We start from the raw sequence: 23,589 nt of genomic DNA on the forward strand, positions 1-23,589 counted from the left end.
GGGAAGCTTTATTCTTTATTTTTTCTTTGTTTGATTCTCAATAGTCCATTAACAATCATCTGAAACAACCAAAAAAAAAATTAAAATAATGCAATTAAAATTCACTTCAATCGCCTTTTTGACATTGTTTGCTACATCCTCATTAGCTCAAACTAACGTTGTAACCACCAATGAAACAGCTGTTACCTCTGTCACTACAGAAGGAACAACTTCTGTAACTTCATTTACTACTGAAACAATGAATTTTAATTCTACCAGCATGCCAAATACTGGTATCGAAAGTAATACCACTTCTACTGGTTTACCACCACACAGTAATGCTTCAAATACCACAAGCTCTGTGCTTCCACCTGTGATTTCAACCGCAAGTGCAAATATGGCACACAACAATTTATATAACGTAGGTTTTGCTGGTTTAGCTGCTGGTATTGCTTTCTACTTTTTATAATTAAAATTAAAATTTATAGAGTATATACAAGAAATAAAATAAAGCCAACACTTATAATTATAAATTTTTTTATTCTAATTTATCTCTTGAATAGAATAGTATTAAAGAAGGTAAATTATTTGGTGTATGATACAGAAAAATATATTCATATGAGTATATTAGTAATATATCTCTTCCTATTTTTATTTAAAAACTGCTTTGTTTTATAATTTTTACTATATATTGTTTTCGTTTCATAAACAAGTTAATGATTTTTAAAATATCGATATAATTAATGACTATATTAGTATCTTGAATAATATAAAAAAAATCAAATATTTCAATTTGTATACAAACTCGTAAATCCAGATAGATATTTTCAGGTTAACTAATGTGTTGTACCAAAACCAAATAAAGGCCTAAAACTTGCCGTATATGCTATATGTATTAAAATATTTTATATTATGTGAATAGCTCAGTTAATCAATTTGGGGTAAATCTCATTTTATTATATAAAAAATAAAATTATAAGATATTAAATAGTTACATACTTGTAAGCATTCCGCATTACAGTTTATTGTGGTACTTATTGTGATGGAATATTACTGGAATAGAAGAGAGGCTGACATTATTAAAAATGAATTTTGATGTAATTTTGGATTACTTCTTTTACATACTCTATAAACATCTATATTCATTTACAAAAATGCTCTTTATATGGTAAGTTAATGCTGGAATATGAGTATATTATTTTCTATTAAGTGGTAAAATACTTTTATCACGTGACTTATTGTTTAAAATGTGTTTTTCTTTTTATATTTAAGAAATATATTCATTTTAACTATATTATTTACTATATATGTCTAAATAAAGTGATTGTCTTTACATCTTAAACACTGTATAACAATGTCTAACGCTCTTGAATCCCAGTAGTTAAAACAAGTTCCATTCATAAATGTTCCTTAAGGTTAAAGAACATTTCCCTTTTTTAACAAATACCTTAATTATGAACCAAACCAGGCATGTGAAAATTAAACACTTAATAAAAATACCTTTTTACGAAATAAATAAAAAATAATAATATTATTTTCCAATAAATATATATTTTGAAAAGTATAGGATCAAATTATATAATTTTTACTTTAAAAATCTTACTTATTCCAGAAAGATCAGAAATGGGCGTGTGGCGTAGTTGGTAGCGCGCTTCCCTTGCAAGGAAGAGGTCTCTGGTTCGATTCCTGACTCGTCCAAATTTCTTTTTGCTGAAAAGTTGAATGCCACGTGATGTAAAATACTTAAATGTAGGGTTTACTACAGTGAATATTAGATTCAGCGGGTATAAACTGTTACCCGGAGTGTCACTTATTAGGATGTAACGATCAATAACTTCTTATTGGTCCGGTATATAACTATTGATCTATTTTACTTCACTAGTTAATCACTTGTTTGTTGTTCCTCTTGAACATCAAGAAGATCCTTCGTCGACCTATAGTCGCCTCTTATATACCTTTACCCATTGGTAGCCCAACCAATACATCCCGAACTGATTAGCTCCCAGTTCTCTCCATTATTCCTGGACTCCCATTTGCAACCGTTCGTCCACTACTATGGTAAGTAGACACCTAGGCTATAGCCCCTTGTCACCTTTTAATAACGACACGTAGCTAATACATTTGTTACAGTGCGCTCCACGAGTCACGTGATCACCTCAAGCCCATGCGAAGACTTGGTAATCCCTACATTAAAATGATTTAATTCTAAATAATAATTACAGTAATAAGTATAAATAATTTATTATTTTTTATAATAATATTTCTGATCAACTTAGCTATCCTTAAACACTATAACACATATGAACTACTCATCTGCTGTAGTTCTTATGTTTCGTTAGATATTCAGACTTTGAAATTCCATTTCTTAGAAATAGAAAATAAGACTGTTACAGCAACACTAAATGGAAACACTTCCTACAGAATAGATAACTATGAAGGATCTTTTGATAATATGCTAGGATTACTCTAGTGCTTTGTAGAACTATTATTTATTTGTTCAAACATTTATATATGAAAAGTTCAGAATTGTAAACCTATTGCTTACATATACTATATACTTTCAGTCGTGACTTGTTCTGTTAATCCAAGCAGAAGTCGTATATAATATGGGTATCATCAATTTTCCCTCTTCTATTCAGAAAAATTTAACCATCTTTGTTTGTAATTAAAATATATATCCAAAGATGATTAAGAAGTTTTTATAGAGTAGTAGATTATTAGAACCTTCGTCTCCAATCCAGATTTGGTTAACATACTCAAAAATAATCTATTATTGAGTATTAGTTGAGTAGCAATTTCTATATCCTAAGAACTTCAAAGGAGTGTATGCATTATTCTTCATATTCCAGGACTGTTGGACAGAAATGATTAAGGTTATGTCTCCTATTTGCAACATTTGTTTTATATTATCCTTAATCATAACATTTGAAACTTTTTTCATTCAGAGATTTATGAACATAAGCTATTATTAATACTTTTTACTTAGAAGCAACCGAATACGAAAGGCTTCATTTTACTTAAAATAAATATCATTCTCACTTTCTTTAACCTTCCAAATTTTTTCCCTTTTAGAAAAGTTGTCAAAATTAAAGGTAAAAAATATTAAATATAAATTCAATTTATCTAGAGTCGCTGAGTATAGCGTCAATATATGCATATACATTTCAATGTGTGGTATTAATTAAAAATATTTATACATAATCGGGCAAAATAAGTTTAATATGATCTAGAAGATCATCTTTATTTGCCTCCGGATGATCTAATTGCCAAATAATTGCCTCATCGTTAATTTTACCTAACCATGGACCACCCTTAAGGCTAAATAACTTTAAAAGCTCTTTACCATCAACTAATGGCTTTAAATTATGAGAATTTTCTAAGCTATTTTTAAAAACAAAGTTATAAAAATCTTTATAATTTTCTATTATGATTTCTGAATCATCTGGATTTAATAACATTTGATTAAGAGCAGATACAAAATGACAAATTTCCCAATTTCCATTGAGTTTTCTTAAAAAGGATCCAATTATTGATCTTTTAATGCTACTCTTGTTAGAAGTTAGATATAATACAAGATTATGATATTCATTCAAACTCTCAACGATTAAAGAAGATGTCACAGCTTCAAGTTTGGGGAACTTTAACCCATCTTTAATGATACTTTCTACCAATGGACAAGTATTATTTAATTTCTTCTTAGGATTAAAGATGATTTTCAAATTCGACATTGGTATTAAAATCGATGATAAGTAAAAACATTTTTTGAAAAATATATTTTTAGAATCATTGAACTTGATTTGACATTCCGGAAACCTTTGCAAAAAAATAGGTATTAAAGTTATAAGTTTCAAAATGTGATTATTTAAAATACTTCGTGACTTTTGATCATATTTATAAATTTTATCAATTTTTTCGATATCTGGATTATTTAATTTATTGAATTCTATGATTGAATCATCATTTTGCCAAAAAAATATGACATTATCAATATTTGTAGACTGAATTAAGGATATACCGATTAATGGACTTGTTCCCTTTAAAATCTTTTCAAATTCTATACCGATTCTTTCTCTAGAAATTTTTGAAATGAAAGCATTATTAATATCTATATCATTCATTTCTTGCAAAGTAGCTGGATCGATTTTAAAATTGAATCGTGAAGCAAATCTAATTAAACGCAAAACTCTTAATGGATCATCTAGAAAAGTTTGCCTCGGTGGCAATGGAGTTCTTAAAATTCCATCTTCTAAATCTTTTAACCCTGTTTTTGTAAAATCCTCAATTTGTTTAGATTGAATATTATAAAATAAAGCGTTTAAAGTTGCATCTCTTCTCAAAGCATCTTGTTCTGGAGTACCAAATTTTGTAACCGGGATTCGAGAATCATCTGAGTATTCTTCAGAACGTAAATTAACAAAATCAACTTCAATATCAAATAATTTTGTAGTTGTTGTTTCTAAATGTTTTGATTTTTCGGGATTCTTATTAATTTTATGGATTGTATGAGGCTTGATATTATAATTTGAATAATTAATGGCTAGAAATTCATTTAAATTAGTGGCGAATTGTTCACCAGACATGGTATTAATAGCAATATCCAAATCATGAGATGATTGATTAAGTAATTTATCACGCACCCATCCTCCTGTTATTCTAAGCACTAAAGGATCTTTATTTCTATTAGAATTATTATAATGTAGGATATAGTCATTCAAAAGGTTACAAATCTTAGTCTCAATTGGTGATAGTTGAATTGAGGTATTTATTGAATACATCGCTTTAAATGTAATAGAAGAATTAGATGTGATGAATTTGCTAAGTAGTGAAGAACCACTATGCTGCATAAGAAACTAAGAATTAATTGATTAATCAATTACTTGTTCAAAGTATTTAAAAAACTATATTGAGAAATATTTTCTTCTTTTTTATTTTTTGTTAAATTTTTTTTTTATTAGACTGATGCATTTTTAAAAGTATCAAAATTTTATTTATTTCGGTACTGAAATTTTCATACAAAACACCGTTAGAATAGAAAATGTATATATCTATATAATATTTATTAAATAATCTTGAGACAAAAACCTTATTGTTGTATGATTAAATAGTAAAAATACATTTTATAAAGGTTTTATAATTTTAGAGACGTATATTAAAAAAATTCTCATATAATCATTTGAATAATTGTAGTTCTATTAAAAATAAGAATATCAATTATTTTGTCAGACTTGAAAAAAAAAAGTATTAAAGCCCGCTTGTTAAACTTTATCACTCAAAAAATGAGAGCTAAATTCATATAAAGACGTATTCAGTACTTTCTATACCAATTAGGAACACTATGATACATAAATATTTATGAATAACAAAAAGAAGAAAAGGGGCGAAATATACTTCATTTTCTTACAGAAAAAAAGTTCAAAGCTTGACTTTTCCATTTGATTTGTCAATTTTTTAAAACAGTTTTGCAAAAGTCTTAGGAAGTCCACAATTAACTTACCATTTTTATTCACGTTGATTGAATATGGTTTGAATAAAAAAGGTTTTGCACCATTACAGAAATAAGAAATTCTACACAATCTATCCGTATCGGATAGAAGTGGCGTCGAAATTTTAATTCCTGGGTAAAACAATGCACTATGAAAGTTGGTCTGGACTTTAAACTTAGATCTATCTCAAAGTAAAAAAGCCCTCTCAATTTCTTCCATTATGAGTGTGTCATGGATTTTTATGACGTCACTCCGAACCCGCGAAATTGTCCATCCACAAACTAAACATAGACTTTGCAGTCGGAAAAACGAAAAAATAGCAGCGTCTCATATTGTTTGATTGTCATACATATTCAATAAAATACACAAAAGTATAAAAACAGTCCTATACAGGGGATAAATATTTTCCCTTTTCCCTTTCCCTTGTTTTTATAATGGGGCCCTTCTTTTACGTTCTCTGTCCTTCCCCACCACACCTCAAATCAACCAACATTTAATATTATTTTTTTAAGCGCCAGAAAACACAAAATTAATAATAAACCCTCTTTCTATATTTTAGTTCCAATATTTCAATATACCATATCGTTCTTTTGGATTCCTTCAAATATTTCTTTTAAAATATTATTGATCTATTTATAAAATTATCAGTGATTCAAAGGTTAAATTTCAGACTTAAAAACCTTTATAAAAACCCTGCTTTTTTTTTTAATTATTTCTTATTTTTTTTCTTTACACTTTTTTTTATCTTACAAGGACTGTAGTAGGTTACTTAAAAAATAAAAGAGAATAACCTACCATATTCCTCCGTTCAAGATGTATGATCAGTCTGCATTAAATGATCAAGGTGGTAAAATTAACTATCCCTCCGCCCAATCCGTTTCTAATTCAAAACCTAAATCAAATGGGTCTCAAAATATAATCAATTCTATTCCTATTCAAAGTATTTCTGCAGTTGCAACACAAACTCCAAGCACTGCAGTTGCTAATAATTCTACCGTTCCAACTAGTAATAATTCTACTATTCATACTAATAATAATTCTGAAGCAAATAGTGAAAATATTGATAGTAATACCAATGCTAATAGTATTAACAGTATTATCAATTCAACTAACATTAACAATATCATTAACTCCAATAGTAATAACCTCATAAATGAAACAAATATTAATCATGAACACGAAGATTTGGCCTCATTAAATTTCTTTAATAGCACTCATTCATCGTTATCTTCAAGACAACCTAGATTAACCATTCCCTTTTCTTCACAAATGTATCAAAATGATCTATTACCAAGTGTAGCAGCTACCACTAGCAGCAGTACTAATAGTAATGCTTTTTTCCAAAATTTGAATTTAGCTTCTACTAATTCTTCTTTATCTTATAGTAATACACCAACCACAAGAACAAATACAACTCCTTTAATTTATCAAACGAATAATTTGGGTACAAGATTAGCTGGAACTTCTAATCATGAAGATTCTAATATTGATCCAGATGTTGAAAGTCCAAATTTAATTACTGAAGGTTTTATGTTACGTGACGTAGCAGCAAGTACAAATCACTCTACGTACCCAACAGATAGTCATAGTACTAGCCAAATGGATCATCACAATATTTTGCCAATAGAAACTAACAGTTCTTCTACAACTATTAATACTGCAAATATTCCAACCACATCAAATAATAATAATATTACTAATAATACCAGTAGAAATATATCAAATTTACGTACTGCCAATAGTTTTCCACATGGAGTATCAACCACTAATAATTTCCCCCAAAATTTTGTGTACATGAATACATATGCCACAAAAAATCCAGGAATTACAAATATTCAAACTTATAGTCCATTAGTTGCTACTTCAGTTTCTCCCACTGTACGTGAAGGGAACTCTGCTTCTTTAACAAATAGAGGCACGCAAAGAGTTAGAAAACCTTCAAACAATCCAAATCAACGCAATGGAACTATTAACCCTTCTACTTATTGCTATGAATGTTGTCGATCATTTTCATCTTCTCATCATTTAACAAGACATAAGAAAACAGTTCATTTAAATGAAAAACCTTTTTCATGCCCAAGATGTCGTAAAAGATTTAAGAGAAGGGACCATGTTTTACAACACTTGAATAAAAAAATCCCATGTCCAGCAAAATATGAAAATAATCCTGAGATATAAATCAATTGGACCTTTTTTGTAGTAGTATAAAAGGAGAATACCTTTTATGCTAATTTTTTTTTCAAACAACGACATATAGATATTAAAAAATATTAAAAAATAAAAATTAATAAAAAGAAAAACAACTAAAAAAAAAAAAATCGAAAAATAAAACAAAAAAATTAACTTTAAAGTATATTTAATTTTGTAATATTTCAAATTAAGAAATTTGAGCCCTCTTCAATAGAATTCTGATAACTTTTTTTTTAAAACATTATGTATTACTTAGGTAAGTAATTACTTTGTCTGTATATAAAAAGACTAGCAGTTTTTTCAATATTTTATTATCTTCAAATAAAAAAGTATTATAAAAAGTTAGTACAGAAACTCTGATAAGGTAATATATATGTTTTTAAATATAACCCTTAATATGAACTTTCTTATATCTTTTGCTTTACATTACATTACTTGTGATTCATTGTAAATTGTAAGATATAATTACAAGGGAAATGTTCAAAAATTTAAAAAAATATTTTACAAATGGCTCTAGCGACCCTTTTAAAAGTTCAAAGCTTTTCAGGGTATTAGCGTGTATTCCAGGAACTATTGGCCTTATATCACATTTCTAAGCCGGAAAAACTTCGGAATATCGTAAAACCGGAATATTTTCGCCGGAACATCTTAGGAAGCATTCCTATTACAAATCACAAAAAGACTAGCTTTAATCTAAGTACTTATCCTAATAATGAAGCTATGCACCATTATAATATCCAAGGACTTCAGCAACCAGCTGGAAATATATATATATATATATTGCACAGAACTTTAACCCACATTGAATTGCTAAATTAAACTTTCTATTCATATAATTTTTTAAAGACACTTTGCTATTCTTGTATCAAATAAATAACACGATATCAAAAGATCATCATACATCTTAGGTCTCTATTGCATCTTATGACAGCTCTATAATTGCCTCTACCATAAAACCCTAAACCCTATTCAACCCTAGCCACTTTTCCCTTAATACACCCCTCACTTGCAATTTTCCTTTTTAGGTTATTTTGTGACCCTATTCATTAAGTTGTCCAATATTAGGTAGTAATTCCTTTTCTGGGCGATTTTCCTGGCTGGCCCTTTTTTCACGAGGCACATGACGGTCCAAAGAAGCGCCCGCAGTGCACCAAATTAGGAATAAACTCCTATTTTGCTTCAAGTCCGAAAAAACTTTAAAGGTAGAAAGTACAATATATTAATTAAAATAATTCTTTTTTTTATGATTATTTTCAAGTTATTAGATAACTATTGTATTAATTGATTGAAAACCCTGAAAATAAAATCAATGTTGATCATTAATTTGATGACAGTATATAAGTAGCCCCGAATTGTTAAAGGGAAGAATTTCTACGCCGTAAAAACTATTCTTTTCTTTTCGCTGGCTTCTCTAGTTTACCTTTCTTTTTCCTTGGCAATGTTACTTAATTCTCCTTGAATCAATTCCCTTCTCCACTATACACGTAAAACTAAAAACTTTACCGTTCTCTATTGATTCTTAATTGAAGGAAAAACTATTTAGCAATTAGTCGTCATTTATTAAAAGATATCAGACAAATAATAAAAAAATTTATAAAAATTAAGAGCTAAAAATAAGCATAATCTGGTACACCAAGTGAGTGCTTTGTGGTTTCAATAAAAAACAAAATTAGCTAGCAAGTAAGCAACCGAAACTGACCAGAGTAGTACGAATGTTCAATTTAAATACTATGGAATTGAATGATATTTCTGCTTCCACTGCTAAAAAGGGGAGTAATTCAAATAACATAGTTAGTACAAAGGAAGGTTTGAATAATTCCTTAAATTATTTCAATAATTCCGTGGTTTCTTCTGCTTCAACTAATTCAAATAACAATTCTACTCATAATTTAGGAGACCTTCCTTCTATTCCAAATACAAGTACATCTAATAATAATGAGGTATTTTTACTTGATCAACCTCAAGCCTTATCGTGTAATGGTAGTAGTAGCACCTCCAATCAATTAGATTCTCCTAGATTTCTTCTACCACCTTTATCAACTAATAATTCTAATAGAAGTAGTACTAATAGCACTAATAGTACCAATACGACAAATAGCAATACTACAGCAACTCCAACACCAACGAACCTTTCTTCTTCAATAACTAATACAAGTACAAGTGCCAGTTCTATATCAATGGGACATCCATCTGTAGCTAAACATTCAAGGTTCAATAATACTGCTACAAATCCTTTAGATTATGCTAATAGTATTGCATTGGAATATACAGCTGTTGCTCCAACCTCGGGTGTTCCCACAAGTTCCATTACAGAAGTTGATTCGTTTCATGAAGGGAATGAAGGAAATGTGGACAATTCTTTAGAAAGCCCAAACATAATAACAGATGGATTCCTGTTACACGATAATTCTCCAGCTTTGAATCAACAAAATAATTGTCTAGCAGGTTCTTCGTCCAATAATAACAATAGTTCTACTTCGAGAAATAGTAACAATTTTTATAATCAATACACGACAAATACCTCTGGTAATAACTTAGCTTATCAACAATATACAAATTCTTCTTCCTCAATAACAACCTCAGCATCAGCTTCAAACTCTGTTTCTTTTGTTGGTTTACAACAATATTCTACGAGCACTAAGAATAATAATAGTAATAATATAAACCCCAATTATAAATTACTTCAAACTAATCTTATTCCAGGTAATAATAATAATAGTAATCATGGTAACTCTACCATAAATGGACTAAATATTGACTTAACTACTTTCCAATCCCCTGTACAAAATGTTAATTATCAAAATAATAATAATGCTCTTGCCTCATTACAACAAAATATTGCATGCTATAACAACAACAATAACAACAACAACAACAACAATAATAATAATAATAGCAATAATACTAATCATTTATCATCGCAGCAAACCTCAATTGTCACACCTTCTTCTCAACCATTCCCGCATTTGAACTTTGCAAATAATAGAGTAGCAAAACCTGTAACTGTAACACATAACACTCCTAACCCAACCCTTATGATCAACCCTTCTTCTTATTGTTTTGAATGTCGCAGATCATTTTCCTCTTCTCATCATTTAACAAGACATAGAAAAACAGTTCATTTAAATGAAAAGCCATTTTCGTGTCCAAAATGTGGCAAAAGATTTAAAAGAAGGGACCATGTTTTACAACATTTAAATAAGAAGATCCCATGCTCAACTGAAAATTTGATTCCAAATCCAAATTCTAATACAAACTCTTTTGATTTCTGAACTTAATTATTTAGTTTTTATTCATTTTCTCTTACCAGTTTTAAACCTGTGTTTTTTTTTCCATTTTGTAATATGTGCTTTTTAGTAATTTCTCTCATCTCTTTTCTATTTTAATTCACAACTCTACCGTTTAATATCCTTTGACCTAATTAGTTTTTTTTCACTTAAATTCAATAAATTAATAGTTTTAATAAATTTATGCAGTTTTATTTAAAATAATATTAATAATAATATTTGTATGAGAATTCCTAAATTTTGTAAGAATGATCCAAAAAAATATAAGAAAATAATTTTAAGTTAAAATATTTGGTTATGACATTGTTAATAATATTTAAAATAAACTTTTTGATATTTTTAGGAATAGGTACCTTTCGCTGGCTCCATGTTTATTTAAACTACAGAAGCAAATATTTTTACCTAACGGAGAAGACTAGGAATTTTCTTCTTTGCATTTGTATATGGACTATTTTTTGATATAATTTAATGTACATATCATTGGAAAAAGAGACAAAACAGTCGAAAATATTATCCAGCATCTAAAAATTAAATATTACCAATATTGCTAATTGTTCCCACTTTTTAGTAGTCCAGTATGACATTTATAGCATTTGCAATTTAAAACAAGAATATGAACCATTATCTAAATGATAATTCCCGTACATAAAAAAAGGAACTGTTTTTCTTAGCATTAAATATTTGAAAAAACCTTTGTAAGCATGTATAAATATTATAGGATGGATAAAGTATAATTATCTATAGGTGTTACATTTCAACTTCTTTAACTGAAACTTACGTATCATAACGTAATTTTGCATTCACGGCGCTAACAAATCCGGATCTGTAATATTTTTGGGAAATTTAAAATTATACAGAATAATAGACTAAATGAAAAAATGTCTTAAAATATTAAGAATTGGCTTGATAATAAAACATAAAAAGTTACCAATAGCATTAAGACAGAGGTTGAAGATTTCAGTTGTACTACCAGTTACATATTATTTACATGAGTTGTTAGAAAGAATTTATAAGGAATAAGAAACACCGTAAAACAATAGGAATAAACTATTTAAATAAGACAATAAAATAATATAAAATGAAATTCTTTATTGATGATTTACCTGTGCTCTTCCCATATCCAAAGATATATCCGGAACAGTACCAATATATGTGTGATATCAAAAAGACTTTGGATGTGGGTGGTAATAGTATCTTAGAAATGCCTTCCGGAACAGGTAAAACTGTATCTTTGCTATCTTTAACAATTGCTTACCAAATGCATTACCCAGAGCATCGAAAAATTATCTATTGTTCTCGTACCATGTCAGAAATTGAAAAAGCCTTAGTAGAATTAGAAAATTTAATGGATTACAGAGAAAAGGAATTAGGCGTCAAAGAAGAATTTCGTGGTCTTGGTTTAACTTCCAGAAAAAATTTATGTTTGCACCCCCAAATCAGTAAAGAAAAGAAAGGTACTGTGGTTGATGAGAAGTGCCGTAGATTAACAAATGGCCAAAATAAGCGAATCTTAGAGAATGATCCAGATGCAAAAGTGGAGTTATGTGATTATCATGAAAATTTATATAAATTGGACGTCGAAAATTATTTACCAAACGGTGTTTTTTCTTTTGAAAAACTAATTAGATATTGTGAAGAAAGAACTTTGTGCCCCTATTTTATTGTACGTCGTATGATTTCGATGTGTAATATTATTATTTATTCTTATCATTATTTATTAGATCCAAAAATTGCAGAAAGAGTGTCAAAGGAAGTTTCAAAAGATTCAATTGTTATATTTGATGAGGCACATAATATAGATAACGTTTGTATCGAATCCCTGTCGCTAGATTTAACAAATGATGTACTGAGAAAGGCTTCTAAAGGTGCTACTACGCTAGCTGAAAAAATTGAAGAAGTACGTGAAATAGATTCTTCAAAATTACAAGACGAATATGAAAAATTAGTAAAAGGATTACATGCTTCAGATATCTTAAATGCTGAAGAAGAACCTGTTGTCGAGACACCAGTATTGTCAGAGGATTTATTGACGGAGGCCATACCGGGGAATATTCGTAGAGCTGAGCATTTCGTTGCATTTTTAAAGAGGCTGATCGAGTATTTGAAAACAAGAATGAAGGTATTACATGTTATTTCAGAAACACCAAAGTCATTCTTACAGCATTTGAAACAATTGACATTTATTGATAGAAAGCCCTTGCGATTCTGTTCAGAAAGATTATCCCTTTTGGTAAGGACTTTAGAAGTAACAGAAATTGAAGACTTTAATGCATTAAAGGATATTGCAACATTTGCAACATTAATCTCAACTTATGAAGAAGGGTTCCTTCTAATCATCGAACCATATGAAATTGAAAATGCAGCTGTTCCGAATCCTATAATGAGATTTACTTGTTTGGATGCTTCGATTGCAATTAAGCCAGTTTTCGAAAGATTCTCTTCTGTTATTATTACATCTGGTACTATTTCTCCATTAGATATGTATCCAAGAATGCTAAATTTTACTACTACTTTACAAAAATCGTATTCAATGACATTAACTAAAAAATCTTTCTTACCAATGATTATTACGAAAGGCTCAGACCAAGTTGCAATTTCCTCCAGATTTGAAATCAGAAGTGATCCAAGTATAGTTCGTAATTATGGTTCAATGCTAGTAGAATTTGCAAAGATTACACCTGATGGTATGGTAGTTTTTTTCCCCTCTTATTTATATATGGAGAGTATTATTTCGATGTGGCAAACAATGGGCATATTGGATGAAGTTTGGAAACATAAATTAATTTTGGTGGAGACTCCTGATGCTCAGGAAACTTCTTTAGCCTTGGAAACTTATAGAAAAGCATGCTCTAATGGTAGGGGCGCTATCCTGCTGTCTGTTGCTCGTGGTAAGGTGTCTGAGGGTATCGATTTTGATCACCATTATGGTAGAACTGTCTTAATGATAGGTATTCCCTTCCAATATACTGAATCCCGTATTCTGAAAGCTCGTCTAGAATTTTTAAGAGAAAACTATCAAATCCGTGAGAATGATTTTTTATCTTTTGATGCAATGAGGCATGCAGCTCAATGCTTAGGTAGAGTTTTGAGAGGTAAAGATGATTATGGTGTAATGGTATTGGCAGATCGTAGATTTTCAAGAAGAAGGAATCAATTACCGAAGTGGATATCTCAAGGTCTATCTGATGCAGATTTGAATTTATCTACTGATATGGCTATTGCAAACACAAAACAATTTTTAAGAGCTATGGCCCAACCAACAGATCCAAAGGATCAGGAGGGTGTTTCTGTCTGGAATAATGAAGAATTAGTTCAATTCCAACAGGAACAGCAGAAGAAAAAAGGTAATTTTGAGAGAACTTCCCAGGAAAACGGCAAGACAGAGGAGGACGATGACGATGATATCGAGATGTCTTAACTAAAATTCTCTGTTCTTTAAACTAATATCATATTTTTGCATCACCAACTTCAAGTATCTTTTTAATAAATTATTAAAGTTAGTCATCTTGCTTACAAAACTGAATGCATTCAGGAACATTTCAAGTATATTTTGTAGATTAAATAATGTAAGTTAGTCTCTATAAAATAAATTATTAAATCGTCATTATGTATATTTGGTTGAAACAATAATTTCTAAATACATAGGGCAATGACATGTTTATCATATTAGATAGTTATATTTATTCATCAAGCATAAACCGTAACACTGGCAGACACTTCTTTATCGGCATCTAAATAAGAGTCACACACACACCATAAAGTTAAAGAATGTTCACCTTCTTCTGCAATTGAAAATTCTAAAGTATATTTTTGAGTCTCTTCAGACAGTGATATCTTCTTGATTGCGTACAGATCTTTAGATTCCATCTCACCTAATATTAGCCACCAGGTTTCATTTTTTTCTTCTATTAATTTGTTAGTATTTGCTTGCAAAGTGTCAGGTTCTTCATCTCTGTTCACCGTAACTTCAATTTGCTTTAATTCACCTATTTTTATTTCAGAGTTTCCAATAATTGAATAAGCTAATTCAATATTTGGGTAATTATTAATAAAATTTGCGGTCTCAATTAGTTTGTTCGTATCTAAAGTAATAATACTTTCTCTTTCATCATCCTCTAAAGCCATAATATCATATACTGTTTCAACATTTTTCTGATTACATTTTTGAAGGATCTCTGAATTGAAATGGGGAATCTGTTTCAAAGGAGAATCTGTATCCCATACACCTTGAACAAGCATCTGGGATAGTTCCATTGCTGTCATTGAGTTTAAATACCCATCGCCAGATAAAATATCTATTATAGCATTAATTAAAGGAATGCATTTTTTTAATATAGCCTTCAGATCAGTTTTGTACTCTTTCGATAAGCCAATGCCCGAAAAATATGCTTGCAATAGAATAAAAACTTTAAAAGCAACAGGATCTTGGTTAGGTGACCTAGAAAATGATAGCGGCACTTTACGGGATAACTTTTTTAGAAAAGAAAGATCGAATTCATCCACATTCATATCTTCAAATTCTGATGCTCTGGACAGAATTTCCAAAATTTGAGACAAGGTAGAGCTTGGTTTCAACGAATTAATGAATAATTCCATACTTATAAAATTAACGTTGTAATGACACGAGATCAGGCAGCCATTTAATGGGATTATACTTTCTGAGTCTGTATTTACAGGCTCTTCATTAATTAGTTCAATAAAAGAGCAATTTTGAAGATCTGTCAAGGAACCTATCACTAATTCTGTCAAAAATGCTGAGATTCCTAATTGAGAGGTATCAGAAAAACCATAATAGCTTGGGTTAGCATGGATACGGCGATAAAAAAATGAGAATGTAAGTAAATCCACACAATCTTGTTTTGACCGAACTATTGAATTACTTATATCGTTAATCAACTGATTATGATAATTAAATTGTAGGTAACTTTCTATTGGCACTGCGTCTGAGATAAATTTTTTGTACAGCAGTTTCATATTGTTATCTGTCAATATTAAAGCTTTATTCATCACACTATTGTCTGAGCATGACCCGATCATATCCAATATCTCAGAAACAGAATAATTTAAATATCTATGTTCGAGAGCACTATAGTATGATGTGCCTAAGATAATAATTGATTTTAATGGAGGAGTTGAGTGGGAAAAATTTTTGGAAATTAAGAGAAGTGAGAGGGCACCATATGAATATAATTCTTCAACAATTTCTTGATCTTGTTTATTCATACCTGAGTATAGTAAGCCAATACCGTTTTTGATCGAAGAAATCAATTGAGGATCCTTTATTTTTAAGCAATATTCAGCAATATCATCCTCATCTGCTTTAACTAGGTCCCAATTGCTGCTTTGAGCAAACTTAACAATGTCAGGTAAAATAGAGATGCATACTCTTTTTGTAGAGAGGTAAATTGCAGAGCATATATTATTTTCTTCGCAATATTTTTGAGCTGTAATAAAAGCTTTTTCTAACATGATTGGTGAAAACTGAATATTATTTAATTCAAATGATTGTAGATGAATATCTATAGGGCTATCACGCATTTGCGGAGAAAAATTGTAAACATTGTCCTTCTTAATATCTAGCCACTGTCCTATATCCATTGCATTAGCTAAGCATGAGCCTAAGCAAACAAAACGAATATGCTTTTCTAGTTGGGTTGCAATGAACAACATTCTTGAAATAATACATTCATATATTGCGCCATAATATCCATTTCCAATTTCTTGAATATCGTCATATAATAAAAGTTCGATTCTTTGGATGTTTTTTCTCTGTCTCCAACGACGTGAGATGATATCAAATTGCTCCGGTGTAGCAAATAACAAATGGCTCTCAGCGAGCAGTCTTAAGTTTTTTGTTTGATTAGAACCTAATTTATTAATGACTTTACCACCAGCCAGCAGTGAAAATTTTTTCGTCCAACTTTTTAATAGAAATTCGATTTTATCAATATAAGGTGAAATAAAAATTGCTCGACCCTTATTTTGACGCCAATGGTTCAAAAGAGCTAATTCTGCCATAATTTGCTTACCTGTTCCCTTAGAGGAACATACTATAGTGCTCTCATTGGTCATATACAAAGAATGATATACTTCACTTACAATCCTATTGAACTGAGTAAACTCATATATAGGTGATTTTGAAACATCATTAATTAAAGAAGTTGTAATTTGCTCAGTCGCAGTCAATTGTCTTGGAGCTGCAAACTTTTTTGGAAGTTTAAAATTTTTGAGCATAATTGGGACCTGATAAGAGCATTGCCACCATTTTTCAGATATAACTGAGATAAAAAAATTAGGAGGTAACTTCTTTTGAAATGCTGTAGGAAGTTGAATTGTGAAATCAATGTTATGCTCAAGATCCATTAATTCTTCTCTAATGAACACAGTTGTGGAGTAAAGAATAGTATCACCACTGTCATCTTCTAAAATAATCGTAAACTGTTCCATAGCTCCATGTACTTTTTTATCCCATAGCCAATTAGGCATAATTTCTAAATCAAATTTGATTAGACTACATGTAATTGGTTGTAATGTGCATTTTATATTCAATTTAGGAAATCGTTGAAGAAAGTCATATACCTGTTTACCATGCTTTTCGGAGCGGATGGCTTGGCCTACCTCTGAAGGTGAGCTCAATGATAAGTAATCTTTCCAATGAACACTAGAGGCCTCCATCCTTTGAACCACTTCAGGAGGGCACTTACTAAATTGACGTAATGGTGAATTAAGTGGCCACATACGTGTATCGACTGATCGACAGATATCTAAAAGATATTTGGCCTGCTTTGCCCAGCCTTTCCTCCAGCAAATCTCATACATTGCTCTAAATAATCTACCGGCATTCTGAGTAATAAATATCATATCAGAATTAATTGCAAATCCTTCAAAAGAAAACCGTGAAATATATGTTTGAAGTAATACGCTTATTTTGATTATATTTTCTTCGGCATCATTTTGTATTGGTATTGGTATCTTTTCTAATAAAGCTTTCATCTCTTGCTGTTCTTCCTGTTTAATCGAAACATAGTTAAACTCATCTGACATAGCAAAAATCCTAAAGAGATCTGAAACGGAACAATTACTATTTAATTCTTTGCAATATGTTAACATTGAGGAATGCTTAATATAAAAATAAGAGGCAACTCTACCTAATTCAGTCGGCATAACTACATCCAAATCCGGGTTGTAAATCAACAGATTTTGTTGATGTAACAATAAAAGGGCAGAATGAGTTAATGAGATACAAAAAGAATTCAATGTATTCTTGAATTCCTCATTTTCTTGGGGTAAAATATTATAAGTTTCTGGTGATATGCTCATACGTACATAGAGATAAGTTCGCTTTAACCATTCAATTGCGTCCTTTCTACTAGTAATAGTATTTGACACCACTTCAGCATTGATGCTATCTAGTATGCTTGACATTAATTGAGATTCAATTGGTAATTGCTGATTCAATATTGATAAATAGTATTGAATTTCGGATTGATTTGTAATAATTATCCCTTCCCCATATGTATCATATCTTGGACGACCTGCTCTACCAAGCATTTGAAGTATATCTTGGGGAGATAGTGGGAGCCATGTGCCATGTTGGGGAGAGTATACTTCGGTACCTTTGATAATAACTGTATGAGCAGGTAAGTTTACACCCCACGCTAGAGTTGCAGTTGATACCAAGACCTGTAATAAGCCATCTGCAAATAAATCTTCAGATAATGATCTATCTTCTCTTGAAAGACCAGCATGATGGATGCCAACCCCATCCTTTAGTAAGTCTTGCAACTGTCGATTTTGTGCATTTTCCGATTCTGTAGTTAAGATATGTTTAGAACTGGCATCATCTTTTCGCAGCTTATTCATGTGATCATTTTTGGAAAACTGGTCTCTTAGCCATGCAGCAGTGCGAGCTGTATCTTTCCTGGAATGGACAAATACAATGACTTGATGGCCTTCAGAAAGTGACTCTAATGTTTTATCATAACAGGCAATATTTTGAGCGTGAAGTTTTTTTATAGAACTTTTTTCAGTTATACTACAGAATTGTTGAGAAAGTGGACAAGGTCTATACGAGCTATCAAAGAAAAATATGCCCTCATCTGGAACTCTCAGAAACTTTGCTACATCCATATAATTCGGTAGGGTAGCAGATAAACCCACTAATCTTGGTATACGTGTAGAATAATGACCTCTTAAACTTCTCGCAACAATATTTTCAATAACAGGACCTCTTTGATCATGTAATAAATGAATTTCATCAATAATTACTAAATCTATTTTCCCATAAATGGAATTTTCTGCGTTTTTTCTTGTAATAATATCCCACTTTTCGGGTGTTGATACTAGGATATGTGATTTTTCCATCTCTTGAGTCGTTAAATTTGAATCACCCGTCAACTCAGATACTCTTATGCCATACGGGAGAAGTCTTCTTTGAAATTCTCTTGTCTGCTCTTGCACTAATGCCTTCAGCGGTGCAATAAAAACTGCTTTAAAGTTATTTAAATTAAAGGTGCTTGTTTTTTCATTAAAATAATGGTGCATACTTCGCAAAACTGTAAGCATTGCTACATTAGTTTTCCCAGCACCAGTTGGAGCACATAATAAGATATTAGAATCCGAATTAAATGCAGTTGGGTATATTTTAGATTGTATTGTGTTTAATGTATGTGATTCATTGGATGGGAAGGCTTTTTTTGCCCATTCTGGAAGCTCTGTGATAGGAATTAGATCAAATTTTATTGCTGGTCTGGATGGGGGCGGGATATGAATCTCTTCGTAGTGCGGCTGTATCCTTTTAAATGACCCTTCTGGTAGAGATACTTTACTTTTAGTAAATAGCTTTTCTTCTTGGTTAAACTTAAATTTGTCTATATCGATAATATTAAGAATTGAATTTTTCTCTATTATAATTTTTTTCGCATGTTGTTGTGGTTCATATTCATCTTCAAGTGAATTTGCCTTTCTCTTCTTTTGTGATGCGTCTTCTTTTAAATAATCTGAAACTAATGAGGAGAGCTCATTTTTTCTCATATCATTTAAAATCTCAGCTCGATTCTGTTCAGACGCTCTAGCTAATTTTATACCCCAAAATATTTCATTTCTATTATTAATAATGGTATTTAAAAAGGACGTATTTTCATAATCTAAGTTGTCAAATATTTTTTTTTCTAAATCATCCTTAGGAAGTTTATCCAAATTTGAGATATAAAGTAATATATTATTTTCTAAATCTTTTAATTGATTATAATTCAAATCTGGCAGCATAGTTTTTAGTTTTCTTTCTAAATAGTATTCATCGACGGAATAAATTTTTACTTTCAAGGGAGAGGTGTCTGCCAAACTTATTAATTCATCTTTATTGGAGCTTTCAAAAATTATTGGCTCTCTAATCGGATGATTTTTTGTGGAAGTATTATTATGGGTATTGTCTGCCTCTAGTTCATTCAATAGTGTGTTTGTTTCAGCAGTATTTTCTAAAAGTTCATCATCAGAGTCAACAACTGCAAGAACTTGTTCTTCTCTTTCACTCTTAGAAGTATTGTCACCAAAATCAGTAATATCTTCCACTATTTCTACTAGAGATTGAAAATTTTTATTATCAATATCCAGCATCAACGCTTCTTGAAATTCTTCCTTAAGCCTTTCAATTTTATCAGGTTTGGATTCTTTATCTGTTTTTATTGAAAAGATTAAAGTATCAAGAATACTAATAATAATATCACGAGGTAAATCAGTTCCAAAATTATTTTCAATAAAAGTCAAGGCATCTTGATATATTTGCTTGTTGGCTTGAGTACTCGGATAATAATGCAAACTTTCCGATGTATCTGTATTCAGTAAAGTATTTTTAGTGCTATGAGAGGAAAATTCTAATTTTTGTTGTTCCACTTCACTCTTTTTTGCTTCCAATCTAGCTGCATTTTCTCGTATTCGTTCTTTTTCGTCGTCACTCTCTTGAAGTCTGGCATCCTTACCCATTTCATGAATTGAGATTCTGCCAGCCATTGATTTAGGCTGTGATTTTTCTGCATCTAAAATGGCATTAGAGTTGTTAGAATGAAACCTTTTGTCAGTCTGTAAGACTTGATTTGACATTTTATCATGACGATAAAGTTCCCTGACTTTGTCTTTTTTCTGTCTTGCATCTTCATCCATTGTAATAGCTCGTAGTATCTGTTGATTCTAAAGAAGATGTTCAAAAATACGATTTAAAATTATGATACTGTTCTTATTTTTAATGTAATATCTAGGATTTAGCCATTAATAGATCTGAAATTTTACTTATTTTTACCGCCAATTAAATGGAGAATTCTCATCTGTTAAAAAAATCCTATCAGAATTTTGAAGAATATTCACGTGGCTAAAAATAAAAATATAAACAGGAAAAAAAAACAAATACAAAATAAAGAACAATACTAATAAGACTGACGAGCATATTGTGCTTATTCGAGATCATTGGTGCTCCTCCATCTACTTCAGAATTACTGTACATGTTCTATATATATGGGAATAAAAAATCAAGAGTTCTCTAGTTTGAGTAACCCACCGGTTATTCAACGGAACTTAAGTTCATTAAGCTCTCACATTAATAAATGGAACACGTCGAGACCTACTTCTCCTCTAAAAAAGGAAGTAAAATTGACTCGAAAAATATCTAAACCTAAAGCAAGACGCATATCTATCAATGATGAGCAAGCTAGTTGTAGCAATAATAACTCTCCATTCAATGAAAGAAATGAAAACGATATGTGGTTTAATATTTTTAAACCTAGCACTCTTGAAGACGTTTGTATACATAAGAAAAAGGCTAATGATATTATTACCGCATTAAAAGGTATTATGTCCGGTAAAGAAGATATCAGAATTTTACTTCTAACTGGTCCAAGCGGTTGCTCAAAGAGCACATTCATCAAGGAAGCATCAAAAATTTTAATCCCTCAATACAGAGCCCATGGCATTACCAGTTTGTTCAGTGAAGAATCAGGTGAGCACCTACCATCAACCTATATTGAATATTCTAATGATGCTGTTCTGAATGGGATTTCTTCGATAGATAGCTTCTATGAGTTTCTCAAAGAATCAAAATATCGTGTAGGATCTAATTTATCAATAATTCTAGTAGAAGACTTCCCTAATCTATTTCATATTACAACACGACAAAATTTTCAAAAAGTTATATTAGAATGGTTGTATAGTTCAGAATTGATACTTCCACCATTGGTAATCTGCCTTACTGAGTGTGAGATCGAAGATACAGAAAACAATTTTCGACACAGTTTTGGTATTGAAACATCTTGGACAGCTCCAACAGTTCTTGGTAATGAAATATTGAATCATCCAAAATTAAAGCAAATTAAATGCAATCCAATAAATATGACTTTAACGAAAAAACAATTAAATTTTTTATGTAATGAAAATAAAACCCTCATTATGGCCAATAATAAATGGCAGCAAAAGGATATTATAATAAAAGATATATCTCAATCAACTGGTGATATACGATCTGGCATTGCAGCTCTCCAGTTTTGGGCAACATCTTCAAGTGATTTACCCATTATTACAAGAAAAAGTCCAGTTTCATTTTTTCATGCTGTAGGTAGGATTATTCATGGCTCAAAAAACTTAACAGATGATAATGAGATGATTAATGAATTAGATGCTGAATCTGAAACTCTCATTTCTAGTTCTACGTTTAAATTGGGTCTTTTAGAAAATTATCCACATTTCAATAAGTCAGATTTTAGTATAAAGACGGCATATGATGTCTTGGATGCTCTAAGTGTTGGGGATTGCATTAAAGATGATGATAAGGAATCTTTAAACTACACATTAAGAAAAATAAGATATTCTATGAATAAACAAAAAATTAATTCTAATCAGCATGGGAAAACTAGTTTTCCAAAAGAATGGAAAATCCGACAACTTCAAAATGAAATGGCAGTTGAAAGCTCAGATTTATTAAATGTTTCTTTTTTTAAGTATGGGCAAGTAAGACAAACCAGCGATATATACTTAGATTATGCGTACTATTCACCCTACATATGCAAACTACGGCAATACAAAAAGAAATCTCTTGAATATTACCTTAATACGCTTCCCAATAATTCTCCGATAAGATTAGAAACCATGAGGAAGAATAAAGATAACCTCATCGTAGATGATAGCATTGATATAGTTGAACGTCTTGGCAAAGAGATTAAACCTTTGCACTTAGATTCTGCAGAAATCGAAATTGATAATTCAGATATAAATTTAAAACAACAAAGGCCAATCGATATACTACGAAGGAAACGAGATACTAAATTACAAGCATTGCGTAGCATGTATGAGAAAAATTATAGTCAAGAATATGAAGAGATAATACCTGAAGAAGAATCATATTTCGAAAATGATCCAATAGTTGATCCAGATGATTCATCTTCTAACGAAGATGGTCTCGATAATGGATTTCCTGAAAGTGATGATGAAGACGATGACGCCTTGTACGAGTACTTATCTCAAAGGAAACCTCAAAATTCTCAATCTCAACAGCAGTCCATTCCTACTCCATCAAACAACATATCATTCAATGAATCATTATCGGATTCAGATCTTGAAGGTTTATGAGCTAACAATTGTTTCATGAAAGATCTTTAAAGGTATACGTA

The 23,589-nt window shown here is 30.5% G+C and overlaps 6 protein-coding genes and 1 non-coding gene across 7 annotated transcripts; 5 read left to right on the top strand and 2 right to left on the bottom strand.

Annotated features, from left to right (window-relative positions):
* The first annotated feature begins 1,604 nt into the window (after nt 1–1,604).
* TBLA0Etrna10A lies at nt 1,605–1,677 on the top strand. The gene has a single exon. It is a non-coding gene; the product is annotated as a tRNA-Ala (tRNA).
* Nucleotides 1,678–3,170: 1,493 nt separating this feature from the next.
* CCA1 (tRNA adenylyltransferase) lies at nt 3,171–4,823 on the bottom strand (the record flags this gene model as incomplete). The annotated part of the gene is made up of 1 exon (XM_004180945.1): nt 3,171–4,823. The coding sequence occupies one exon, from the start codon at nt 4,821–4,823 to the stop codon at nt 3,171–3,173; it is 1,653 nt and encodes a 550-aa protein (XP_004180993.1).
* A 1,452-nt stretch (nt 4,824–6,275) lies between these two features.
* TBLA0E04210 (uncharacterized protein) lies at nt 6,276–7,640 on the top strand (the record flags this gene model as incomplete). Its single annotated transcript, XM_004180946.1, has 1 exon — nt 6,276–7,640. One exon carries the CDS (start codon nt 6,276–6,278, stop codon nt 7,638–7,640), a length of 1,365 nt encoding a protein of 454 aa, XP_004180994.1.
* Nucleotides 7,641–9,364: 1,724 nt separating this feature from the next.
* TBLA0E04220 (uncharacterized protein) lies at nt 9,365–10,924 on the top strand (the record flags this gene model as incomplete). Its single annotated transcript, XM_004180947.1, has 1 exon — nt 9,365–10,924. One exon carries the CDS (start codon nt 9,365–9,367, stop codon nt 10,922–10,924), a length of 1,560 nt encoding a protein of 519 aa, XP_004180995.1.
* Nucleotides 10,925–12,017: 1,093 nt separating this feature from the next.
* RAD3 (TFIIH/NER complex ATP-dependent 5'-3' DNA helicase subunit RAD3) lies at nt 12,018–14,357 on the top strand (the record flags this gene model as incomplete). Its single annotated transcript, XM_004180948.1, has 1 exon — nt 12,018–14,357. One exon carries the CDS (start codon nt 12,018–12,020, stop codon nt 14,355–14,357), a length of 2,340 nt encoding a protein of 779 aa, XP_004180996.1.
* A 269-nt stretch (nt 14,358–14,626) lies between these two features.
* BRR2 (ATP-dependent RNA helicase BRR2) lies at nt 14,627–21,097 on the bottom strand (the record flags this gene model as incomplete). The annotated part of the gene is made up of 1 exon (XM_004180949.1): nt 14,627–21,097. The coding sequence occupies one exon, from the start codon at nt 21,095–21,097 to the stop codon at nt 14,627–14,629; it is 6,471 nt and encodes a 2,156-aa protein (XP_004180997.1).
* Nucleotides 21,098–21,445: 348 nt separating this feature from the next.
* On the top strand, nt 21,446–23,548 carry RAD24 (Rad24p; the record flags this gene model as incomplete). The annotated part of the gene is made up of 1 exon (XM_004180950.1): nt 21,446–23,548. The coding sequence occupies one exon, from the start codon at nt 21,446–21,448 to the stop codon at nt 23,546–23,548; it is 2,103 nt and encodes a 700-aa protein (XP_004180998.1).
* Nucleotides 23,549–23,589: the final 41 nt, after the last annotated feature.

Source organism: Henningerozyma blattae, chromosome 5 (genome assembly GCF_000315915.1).
Source record: "Henningerozyma blattae CBS 6284 chromosome 5, complete genome".
Taxonomy (NCBI): Eukaryota; Fungi; Ascomycota; class Saccharomycetes; order Saccharomycetales; family Saccharomycetaceae; genus Henningerozyma; species Henningerozyma blattae.